Genomic DNA, 12,681 nt, shown 5'->3' with positions numbered 1-12,681 from the left:
AAAGGAAAGGTTGTACTTAATTAACATATTGTAAGGGAAATGTAACATGTGACAACAATATGATCATGTTCATTTTCCCTGTGATTGGTCATGATTGAATCTCATACAATGTAACCTTGATCATGCAGTATCCTGTACTACTGAATGAATCTTGACCTGATTGCTTAACTAGGCATTGTTGTTTTCATGTGATCAGAAGATCCCAACCTTTGACTTTGTAACAACCCCAACCAGAGTGGGAGGGGTTAGCCAAATGTATAAAGACAAAGAACTGTTTCCCATCGGTGTGCATATTACAAACTAACCTTTGTGGTATGCACCATGCTTGAGCATTAAATGTGACAATACTGTAAGAGAAGTTTGTGTCTCGTTTTCTCGTTGGTGGAGTGGGATTGTAGAAATTGCTACGACAATATCCTGTAACATACAGTAAGTGAATGCCTAAAGAATCATAAATGAGAGCACTAGTACTAAAGAATTTAGTGGAGTACCTGAGTAAACAATTGGATAATAAACGACCGTTTAGGCCAGGGTTGTCCAAACGTTTTATCCTGAGGGCCGCATGCAGAAAAAAATACGAAGGTTTGGGTCACTCACGCCGCCACGCCCCCCTGCCCTGGAGCGGACTGTGCGCCTCAATGGCGCTGCGATTTATTTGATGCGGGCCAATTAAAAATGGATGGCGGGCCGTAGATTGGACACCCCTGGTTTAGACACAACTTTTGCATCTGAGGAAAATTTATACTTTAATTGATCATGAACACTCTTAATATCTGAAGGCCTACATCTACATACTATGTGTAAACAATTTACTAGACTATTAAAAGAGCAATGTGTAGCATCTTGGGGTGAAGTTTATATTACGACAAAATAAATACCCCTCACATTTCCCTGTCCCTTCCCAAGCGCGTAGGAGAATTACGGGGGGCTGTGGCTCGGGGGTTACAGTGGTCGTCCTCTAACCAGAAGGTCAGTAGTTAGTAGTGAATGCTGTAGTGTCCTTGGGCAAGATACTGAACCCCAAATTGCCCATTCTCAAAGAGAAAAGTCCTGCACATAGATGCACTGTATAAATTAATGGGTGAATGTAGAACTTTACTGTAAAGTGCTTTGAGTGGTTATCAAAACGTAGCCTTCCCACATCATAAAGTCGATGACCTCACCGAGCAGTCTCCCCCCAAGTGATGTGTTTTCTCAAGTGAGTGGTGTCTTTAGATTTAGTTACTTGATCTTTTAGTCTGTAAACGGTACTTGATAGCTTACATGTAGAAATGTTGTTACTGTATTGTGGTAGCAGTGTATTATTAACATTAGGCAGCTATTTAAATGCTAATGCAAGCTAAAGTGAGCAAAAAAGCGATTTCATTGGACTCAGTCAGCGAGAAGGCATTAGCAGAATACATGTTTTCTCTGTTTGCAAACTGATGCAGCTGAGAGCTAAACAGAGGGGAAGGAAGAGGATGATGGTGAGGAAGAGGAAAGATAGACAGGCAGGGAGTTCTACTGAGGAAGCAACTGCATGGAGGATGAGAGTCTGGAAGGTTTGTATTCATATTAATCATTGTTATCATATTCCAACATGCTCTGCATGATATCACCATGACCAAAACAACGTACAGTGGTGTTTATAGCGCAGCTCTGTTTAAATCTTACTGGGTAATGTTACTGTAACAGTAGCTGTGTAGTGAGTGATCCCTCATGACTTGGCAAACTTTTAATGACAACCTCCAAGATCATCTATCCTCCTGTCCTCTTCTATCTTTTTTTAGGGGTGCAGTTCTTCTGCATGTGTGGAATTCATGCAGCTGCATCAATGCAAAAACGCAAAAGGCCATGTCTAGGCTACTACATAACCATGGCAATTCATCAAGGTGATTTCTATGGAAGCAAGTCCAACTCCCTATGTAAATAAGGTTAAGGTAATTAAGGTTCATTCACCACAGCTTTTATTTTGTCTGCAAGCCCCGACATTTAAATTGGACTCGAAACAAGGTAATTTAAACCGTGTTTTCAGCCCAAAAGTCAGCAAATGGAAGTAGTATTGCTTGGGGATGTTCGGGATGCTAACACGCAACCTGCACGTGCCCTTGGGCCCTCTGGGAGAGAGCCTGTGTGCAGTGTGTGATGTGTTTCCAGTTTACTACTGAGACTCCAAACATGTTTTGCGGACTCAACACTTCACCCAGTCCTCTATCAGAATAGTGGTGAGTAGATAATGAGTGAATTTAAATTTTTCTATGAACTGTCCCTTTAAGGTGCTAGGGAATATATTATGTCAATGAGTGTCCTCACTAAGACAGAAGTACAAACGTGTGTGTGTGTGTGTAAGACAGTGAGCTAGAGGTAGAGTTGGTGAACATTGAAGCTGATCCAATAAAGACTGGGTGACAGCTGATCTCCCAACCATCTGGACTGACAGTCTGCAGCTGTGTCACCATACATCTCATCTAACACACACACACACACACACAAACACACAAAAGTAGCTTCAAGGCCAGACAATGTTGGAGCCCAAGCGAGATTTCAGATTGCCGCCCCCCCCCCCAGCCCCCAAACATACACAAGCAAATTGTCATGCATCACCAAGAACTTTTGGACTGTGTACAGATGCCCACAAAGGCAAACACAAATGTAGGCTATACCCCGCAGACACACAGGCGGTGGAGTCGTTATTCTCATGCGAGCAGCCTCCTGGCCTGGCAGTTCACACAGAAAGTGCATTTCTCCGCGCCGGTTCGGGGGTCAATGATGATGGTCTTCACAGGCAGTGGTGGAGGAAGTACTGAAGTTTAGTACTTAAGTAAAAGTACTAGTACACAGGAAAATATATACTTAAATAAAAGTAAAAGTACTACATCAACAATCCTACTTAAGTAAAAGTAAAAAGTACTTGCTTTTAAATTTACTTTTAGTATTAAAAGTAAAAGTACTCACGCAATGGGTTGTCTCTCAATGTCTAGGCTGTGCCATTTTGATAAAGAATGCAGATATAGCTACTGGTAATACTCATGCCTCTACAGATGTCACTACTAGTAATAATTATAAACAACAGGCTGTCTGTTGAATGTTTCAGCACCTGGGTATTGTGGGAAAGGCGCAAGAAGTGTTTGAATACGTGAAGTGAACGAGCACCTAGAGGTGATGAGAGTGGTGCTCCGGTGGACAGTCAATAAATAAAGTGGCGGCGTTAAAACTAAAGAAACATCTCCTCCTCCTTCTTCACCGAGTGGTCCGGACGGCTGGTTACCGGCCACTGTGTGTGACTGTGTGTGTGTGTGTGTAACCCAGATGCGGAGCTGACGAGTGGAGTGTGGACCCTCCGTCGGCCCAGCGCTAAACAGGGTAGCTGATGGTTAGATAGTGATCAACTACGAACTTTAACAGGAAGAGTGGAAATGTTTGTTGGCGTGTGTGTGACTGTGTGTGCGTGTGTGGAGCGCTGGCGGAGCCGCTCCGTCAACATTTTGGCGAAACTGTGTTCATAAAATGTAACGAGTAACGACACTTATTGTAGAAATGTAGCGGAGTAAAAGTATAGATAATAGCTGCAAAGTGTAACAGAGTAAGAGTAAAAAGTATGCACTATTATTATTACTTAAGTAAAGTACAGATACGTAAAAATTTACTTAAATACAGTAACGAAGTAAAAATACTTTGTTACATTCCACCACTGTTCACAGGTGACTGACCTAAGCAAGCCTATAGCGGCTGTAATAATCAGTATTTACTGATTATAGGAATGACGAGCGAGTGTTCAGTCTTTGTAACAAACTTTGTTAACAGAGTACAACTCCCGGCACAGGTAACGTTAAGCGTACCACAACTTCCTTTACCCCTCCTTTACGCACCCCCCATATACCCAACAGGGGTAACTGTCGTAAAAAACATCCCAGCCACCACCCCACCCCAAGAGATTGTGTGCTTGTGTGTGTGTCTGTCTGTTTAGACACAACTGACAAATGTGTGGTATAACTACATAATTAAAGAAGGCAAAATCTCAACATGTGGGGGAAAAAATCTGGGAAATTGAGACTCCAGGAAAACAGCGGGGAAATCAAATGTATGGGATGCATATTTAATCATTTATATAATATATCACTTATATCGTTTTTTCATATCGATTTTCATTGTGTTTTCTGGCCAGATTCAGTCGCGGCAAGCAGAAAAAATAGAACAGACCCCAAAACCATCCCTGCAGATCGCGTGCCAGCCGCAGATTGCGAGCCGGCCACTGAGCTTCCCGCTGCTTCACTGCCAGTGTGAACAGCCCAATTGATTAACATAGGCGCAAAAAGGAGGCGGACAACTTTTTGTGGCGCTTTGCGGCGCTTCTGCCTCCGGTGTGAACCCGGCATTAGAGGATGATGGTCTGACGTTACTGAATTGGTTAACATTGCATGTATCAATTGGCCTCTTGTGACACCCTCTCTGCATTTGGCACCCTATGCAACCGCCTATGTCACCTAAGCCTGGAGCCGCCCCTGTAGGGACTGTCGGAAATGCTAATGTCCGCTAGTTTAGCCACTTCCTGTGCACTTTTATGAATTTAACATAAAATGATTTAGAGCAGATTTCAAAATAACGAGATATATCCCATCTATCACGATATAGCCAAAAGATATCGCGATATAGCTTATTATAGTTTAATACAAAGACAATATTCTTTTGAGATACTTATTGACTGCCAGTCAAGTTCCATCTAAATTTTGGCTGACCAAGGTATGGGCCTGACGAAACACAAAGGCATGTTCACTTTTGGAACTGGCAGTTGGGGGTGTCCTGACAGCCAAATGGTAAGGACACATACCACACGGGGATACATGCCTTGAACAGTGGGTACCCTCATAGACTCAGTGACAGACCATTTAACGAAGGTCATTCACTTACATTCCCTGTCTCTCTCTATCTCTCCACTATCTTTTTTGACAAAAGTCAAAATATATACTTGGAACTAGGCTGTGACAAATAATTAGCGCTGACAAAATTAAGCCCCTCAGGCCTTTGAATGGGGTCACTATCTCGTCCAAGGCAGAGAGGAGAGCCAAAAAAGGCACAATAAAATAAATAGATTAAAACAAATCATCCTCACACTACAACTACTTCTACTGCTTCAGCTGCTCCACTCTATCAGAGCAGCAGCAGTCCTTAAGATCTTTCTATCCACTGGCAGTCACAATGATTTCCATCGACCTTGGCTCTGTATACAGACAGAAGACAGAAGTATTAGTGTGAAAAAATTTCTTTGCACAATATTAAATTAAATCTGAGTTAATTGTACAGCATGTTTCTGTGCTGTTCACATTCAGCACAGATGATTGATTGAAGATGATTGAAATTCTGATTTACACTACGTGTGAGTGACATATAGATTGAGGATAGTAAGATGCATGAAAGTTGCCATGATTAAAATTGTTCACCAGATATAGTTTGTGAGGAGCGTGGGATGCATCATTTTATCTAAAATCTTTGCATCATTAAAATTGTATTCATTTGTAAAAAGTCATTATTTGCCTTTAGAATTTGCATTAGGGTTAAATGTGGTCTGGCAGAGAAAAACCAATAAAATAAAATGAACTTTATTATATAACTAGGAAACTAGGGCTGCAACAATTACTCAAGTTACTTGAATAACTTGATGACATTCCTTTTTAATTCTTTGCATTGAAGCTTTGTTTAATTCATATAACTATCTACTAGGACTGCAACTAACGACTATTCTGATAGTCGATTAGTCACCGATTATTGAAACGGTTAATCGACTAATTGGATTACGAATGACACAAATTCTCAATTGCTATTATTTAGCAAACAGCTTTTAAATTCAGCTTGAAGTTGTTCGAGGCATGTGATGACTGAAAATAAAGACAAGAAAGATCGGTACTTCATTAAAAAAAAAAAGTATTTTAATAAACTTTGCTGCATATAAGGGTACTGTTGACACAAAAGCAAAGAAAAATCAAGTTTCTCTCCATTTAAAACCAAGGACAGGCAAAGTGCTAATAAAAAAAAATTAATTTAAATTCCAGTTTCCCTTTTTCCTGTGTCAAACGTGCCTCCTCCTCAAATGCGCGTGTCCTGCTGCCATGGAGAGCAGGTTCGCCGCACAGATATTGTAGGTAGTTTTTTTCGGGTCATGTTAAGAGTGAAAAGTTCTCTCCCGAACTTTTTACTTCCTGGTATGTGATGGAACGGACGCCGCCATTGGTCTATGTTCTGTCGCTATTGCACCTGCGCGACTTTCAGAGATAGGAAGGAAGCGAGATGGCGCTCTCCTTATCTACTTCCATCAGCACCTCCGGTAAAACAACGTTTAGTTCAGCTGCACGGCACGAAAAACATGCGCTATGACGTAACCAACGATTCATCGACGAGTAAATTCGTTGGCGACTATTTTTGTCATCGATTTTTGTCGACGACGTTGACTAATCGTTGCACCCCTATCTACTACACAGGACATAGTACTGCTTGAATTTGTGTCAATGTTTCACGTTAATTATTTAAACTGTTCGCCTCAATCCTATTCATCTTGTCACAGTATGATAAGGAATTGTTTTGCACTTCTCATTACAACATATAAGATATCTGTGTCCGTGTTTGTTATCGTTAGCATGAAGAGGCATGATTGTCGGTGCCAGCTTTGTGGACTTTAGAGTTTGTGTGTTCTTTCGACTGATTTAGTTGCTCGATGTTTGAATCTCAAATATTTGTCATAGGTGTTTAGCCGAGTTTCTAACCATTCTAACAAGGTAGCATGTGCATATTGAAAAAAATATTTCCTATATGTTATCTTATCAGTATTTGTTCATGTCCACTTCGTCGCCAGTGGATTTAATTAATTTGGCAAATATAACTTTTTATCAAATTACTCGATTAATCGATTGAATAATTGATAGAATACTCAAAAAATTAAAATAATCAATGGCCATATTGCATTGCACAGCATCATATTCTTTGGCATCATAGTTGAATCAAACCATGGCACATTATGGTAAATGGTTTTGTATTTATATAGCGCTTTTCTAGTCTTGATGACCACTCAAAGCTCTTTACAGTACAGTTTTATATTAACCCATTCACACACACATTCATACAGTGCATCTATTAGCAACACTTGTGTTGTTCTATGAGGGCCAAATCAGGGCTAAGCATCTTGCCCAAGGACACTTCGGCATGCAGATGGGGAAGACTGGGGATCGTACTACCGACCTTCAGGTTGGAGGACGACCACTCTACCCCTCAGCCACAGCCGCCCTTATCAGTTGCTTTTATATGTATAATATGTATTGTATTGTTGCATTGTATCAAGCTTTGTATGACATTGACCTTGTTGATGGAGATGCACATCCCTGATACACACTGCAAGAGATTATCTGTTCTCCTATCCCCTCTACCTCTCGCCCTTTCTGTCTGCCTCGCTCTTTCATTTTGTCCCTCCCTCACTCCTTTAATGGGATCCTGTGTATGTGTATGTCTGTGTGTGTGGAGGTTGAGCTGGGTAGAGGTCAATAGCTCCCATCTGTCAGAGAGGAAGCTGTGTGGTGTATGACAAACTACCAGTCCTGTTTTCACTCACCGCTCTAGAGAGCATAGTTATAACCAAATTCTGAGGGGTAGAGTGGTCGTCCTCCAACCTGAAGGTCGGCGGTTCGATCCCCAGTCTGAACCATCTGCATGCCGAAGTGTCCTTGGGCCAGATGCTGAACCCTCAATAACCCCCCATAGAATAACAAAGTGCTGCAAGTAGATGCACTGTATGAATGTGTGTGTGAATGTGAAACTGTACTGTAAAGCGCTTTGAGTATATAAATACAAATCCATTTACCATTTAATTTGGCCATCTCTTGTTCCTCCCCTCAAACATCCAAAATCATCCACTCACCAAATGCTGCCTTTAAGTTCATCTTGGCAAAAAAATGCTAAGTATCTTTCCAGAAGCCTTTCACAGCAGCCTCCTGCTGGTTTGCCAGTGGAATGCTTAGAATGTGAAATGTTTGGTTTACATCAGCGGTAACTTCACACAACTGATAAAAAAATGCAGGAGTCACAAACTACAGTCCTAATGATAAACATAAAAACTTTTCAGATGGAGTCAACAAACCTGCAGTATTTGTGCGGCGGACCTGCTCTCCATGGCAGCAGGACACGCGCATGTGAGGAGGAGGCACGTGTGACATCGATTGGGGACGATGCGGACTCGCCTCTGTCAGATGTTATATATAAACGTATATACCTGCGCGCATTACAAAAATATGGTTTAAACTTTTTATTAATGAGGTTTAAAAGCGTTGTGTTATCCTATTGCCTGACAAACGTCTTTTTTTAATCACAATTATTTAGTCAGAAGAAGACTGTAGTTTGGTTTGTTGATGTTTTTATTGCTGTTACTTTCCCTGTCATTTTTGTTAACAGGAAAAATTGATACTTGATTTTTAATTTATTTTTAGTATCAGCACTTGGCCTGTTCTTAGTTGACAGGAAAAAAGGAAACTTGAATTTAATTTAAAAAAATTTTATTAGCACTTTGCCTGTCCTTTTAAATGGACAAAAACTTGATTTCTTTGCTTTTGTGTTAACAGTACCCTTATATGCAACAAAGTTTATTAAAAGACATTTTTTTGGAATGAAATATCAATCTTTATTGCCTTTATTTTCAGTAATCACATGCCGCGAACAACCTCAAGCTAAATTTAAAAGCTGTTTGCTAAATAAGAGCAATTGAGAATTTGTGTCATTCATAATCCGATTAGTCGATTAATCGTTTCAATAATCGGTGACTAATCGACTATCAGAATAGTCGTTAGTTGCAGCCCTACTATAGTATTTATCTTTACTTTTGTCCAGAGCAAATATCCTTAGAGATTATCATGAAATTAGTTTAGATATTTGTGCTTGCCAAAGGGTTTGGTTTCTAATGGCTCTGGTGACCTCTGACCTTTTGTCAAGTGCCATCTTCAGGCCAACACTTCACGCAAAATATCAAAATACACTAATACAATACAACTAATTATGCCCACCAGATGAATCCTCCCCAAACATCGTAAGAATACGTCTTTCAAAACCATCAGCTGGTCAGCAGGTCATAGGGGTTGTTATCAAAATGGCTGCATTAATCTGACAATTCTGCGTCACCATACATGTCGCTGTCCTACAGCCATTTCCACACAGGGGCAGTAATTTTCTGTAAGAGCAGTGATTAACTGTTACTCTGAGTCTACACTAAGTGAAGAACTGGATATAACAGTTATGGCACTTGCATGCTATGTACTGTTTGTGTGTGTGTGCGTGTGTGTGTGTGCACCCACTGAAGTAGAGTAAAGACATTTACAGGACATAGTGACCCTAAAGGCTCTTATATACTACTACGTGTCCGTTTCTCGGAGAGGTCTCAGCGGGGGGCAAAGAGTCTTTTTGATTTTTACTTCTCCGACACAGTCCGTCGGAAAAAATTCATCGCCAAACCCATAGGTGGCGCAACGGAAGACGAGCTCAGAGAAGCCTACCCCATTTGGGAAGAAGAAGTCCACGTGTCTCTGTTTACATGTTAGCTTGCGTCCCACACACTGAACCATGGCAACTAACAGAACTAAATAAAGTGACACCCAGCGGGTCAAAATGCTGATGTAATCGTTTCTTAGCGCAGCAGTTCCCCGGTCTTGTTTCCGAACTGTGTTGCTGATTCCACAGCTTGAATCTGCTTGAGGCTACATGTAGCTAGAAGCTACCCGGAGCTAGCTCCCCCCCAGCTTCGACACACAGTCAGCAGGGACTCCCGGCACTAACAAATACTATCCAGTGTTTGCTTCTAACCTGACGGTATTATAGAAACAGTGTCATGATAGAAGTGGAATCAAAGTCGTGACGGCGGGTTCTTGCACTGTTACCACCGCAGTTAGCATGGTGGCTAGCCTAGCCCGCTAGCCTAGCCTGCTAGCGCCGTTTTGAAAGCTCGTTCTAACCGTCTGTGACCGTGCACACATGCCCTCAGTGCTCGAACGAGCCGCCGTCAGCCGGACAACTCCGCTGGCTTAACACACACGTCACATTAATCGTAGAATCATAGTTGTGTTCGTGTTTGTTGCTACAAGTAAACAGGAAGTTTGAGGTCCGGAAATACGGAAATGACGTCATACGGAAATGATGTAGTTCGCGGACCAATCACAGCCAAGAGCGGTCCGTCGGGTCTCCAACATGAAGACGGATAGTTAGAAAAATCAGACGTGTACGAAAAGCTGTCCGAAGCACTCGGAGAGGGCGTTTCACGACGGATAGGGCGGTCTTATCTGTCCGTAATAGAAAAAACGGAGAGGCATAAATTGGCCTTAAGCCAGACATGTCCACCAATCACTGCAGACTGCAGCAGATTACAGCAAGCCAGCAAACAGAGACTAGTTAAATTGATAGACAAAATTAGTTTAAAGAGAGGTGAGAGAGGGGTGATTGACAAAGGCAAAAAGAGGGAAAGAAAAGGAGGCAGGTTGATGACACAAAAGATGGAGAGAAACTAACACAATCTAATTCTGACCTTTCACGGAGAAACTTTCTTATGATACTTTAAAGCACAATTGTCCAAAATGGCCAAAATGGATAAAAGAAAAATTTGGTAGAAACAGGACATTTCTGAAGGCCACCATAGGTTGAGGTGAGGCCAGGGTAATTCACTTACTATGGCTAAAAGCAACAAAAAAAAAATGTTTGGTCTATAAGGTTGCATAAAACAGTGAACTAGGAGCAGGGTAGTACTTCAAAAGTGTAATAATTTGTGTGTGTGTGTGTGTGTGTGTGTGTGTGTGTGTGTATATGTGTTTGTGGGTACCAGTGTGTGCTTGTTTGAGTGCACCAGTGCATGTGGGTGCGTGTGTGCACATGCAAGCGTGTTACCAGATCTGCTTTCAAACATGGACTGAAATATGGAAATTTGCAGCGGTTTCTCCAGAGGAGGTGTATGTGTGAAATGAAATGTCAGTGAGAGCTTCTGGACTTTCTCCGCCTGCCAGCCTATTTTAAAGTCCACTGGATTCATTTCTCGCGAGTAGCGGGTTGATGACGCTTCTAACACGTGATCATTGAAACGAAAAAATTAAAAAAAACATCTCCGGATGAAAAAGCGTTTGTTAAAAGAGTTTTGATGTTGATGTCATTGTTTATTTTGCTGTAGCGGAATTTATACATTTAATATTATATCATATAATTACTTGGTGTTGTCTCCTTGGCCAGCATTAGTTTCAGACTTTAAGGCCAAGTGACTTACCAACGCACCAACATCCTTACCTGTCTGTCTCCTCTCTGTTGCCCTGTTTTTCAGACAGCTCCTGATCCAGGGAAGAGGAAATGCTTCCCTCTCGGCTGACGCAACTGTTCCGTCCTGGGCTGTTGTCCGCTGACGCTCGTCCTCCTCCTCCTCCTGCAGGACGGGGGTTGGTAGCATCAGTGTGCTGCTTCAGGGTTTGCAGCTTTGCCAGGGGGATGATGTCACATGCCTGGGGCCGGTGCCAAACTGTGCGTTGGGTGGAGGCGTTGTAATAGTAGAAGCGCGAGGTATTGGGGTCAAATAGCTCCCACCACTGATTCTCACCGGTCCGCTTGATGCATACCCCCTGTGGAGGGTCCCAAACACACTCACCCGTCAGCAGGTTGGCATACATGTGCTCCCGCGTGCGCGGCTCGATGATCTCAACCCACTCCAACCTGCAGGAGAAGAATGAGAGAGTGAGATAAACTGAATGCGACTTCTGACTCCTGGCTGTTCACCTCTGCCTGCCTCTTCTCTGGTTCTGCTCATAAGGGGTCGCCACAGCAACATCTGCATGTTTGATGTGACATCAATTTTTTTTTACACCAGAGGGACTTCTGACACAAGTTAAACACAGAGTCAAAACCACAGATCAAGAGATCAGTGGGCAACCTGCTCTACCACCTGAGCCACGGCGCCCCCTCACAAGCGGAATATAACGATAAGCATCGGAGGGCACAGCCTGTGTTCACTGTATACACCCCAATCAGGCTATGCTTATTCTTGTAATAATGACTTTTCATAATGATGTAATTTAAACCAAAGTAACAGACACATCTTCAGAGCCAACTTCACACCATCTCAAAATGAAAGCTCTATAATTCAGCTTCATAAAAAGGATTGCAGCAACAAAACAAACATTGTGCCTTTACTTTGAAGGCAAATTGCCAAACAGGAGGGGATTCTATGTGAATGTTTTTGCCATGATGGATATCAGCATCTTGTACACCCCTGAATATCTGGTTCTCAGTCCGATATGGTGAATTGAAGTCAAATCATGAAAATGATCTAGTGACAACCAGAGAACGCTGGTCACCTTTATTAGGATGAATGGTGAATAAGATATGTGTTTCACATACAGACAGAACTTTGTTGAATTAGTAAGTCGATAACCCTAAGAAATCTGTGTCTGTTTGTATGTAGCTTGAACCATTCATCTTACCGGCTTCACAAGTCCCTAGACCCAAGAAAATGCAGTGTTGAATTTGGTGGCATTTCACGCCAACAACGAGTTTACAACAAAGGATGCATTCACAACATCATCAACAACAACTTATTCTCCAGTCCTCGGTCTTGCATACTGAGTCAATCGCTACCGGACTTTGTATAAACAGGTGAACAGCTCATTGTGCAGCAACAAGAAAGAAAACTGCAACCAGCATTACCACAGG

The 12,681-nt window shown here is 42.0% G+C and overlaps 1 protein-coding gene across 1 annotated transcript in view; it reads right to left on the bottom strand.

The window, feature by feature from the left end:
• arhgap39 (Rho GTPase activating protein 39) overlaps positions 1–12,681 on the bottom strand; it is a 94,131-nt gene that overhangs the window by 21,819 nt on the left and 59,631 nt on the right. The window contains exon 3 of the mRNA XM_061078930.1: positions 11,269–11,685. Coding sequence (XP_060934913.1) covers positions 11,269–11,685 — 417 coding nt within the window. The remainder of the gene's footprint in view (positions 1–11,268; positions 11,686–12,681) is intronic.

This window comes from Limanda limanda, chromosome 9, assembly GCF_963576545.1.
Source record: "Limanda limanda chromosome 9, fLimLim1.1, whole genome shotgun sequence".
Taxonomy (NCBI): domain Eukaryota; kingdom Metazoa; phylum Chordata; class Actinopteri; order Pleuronectiformes; family Pleuronectidae; genus Limanda; species Limanda limanda.
The sequence above is the reverse complement of the archived record's forward strand: the minus strand, read 5'-3'. Positions and strand labels throughout refer to the sequence as shown.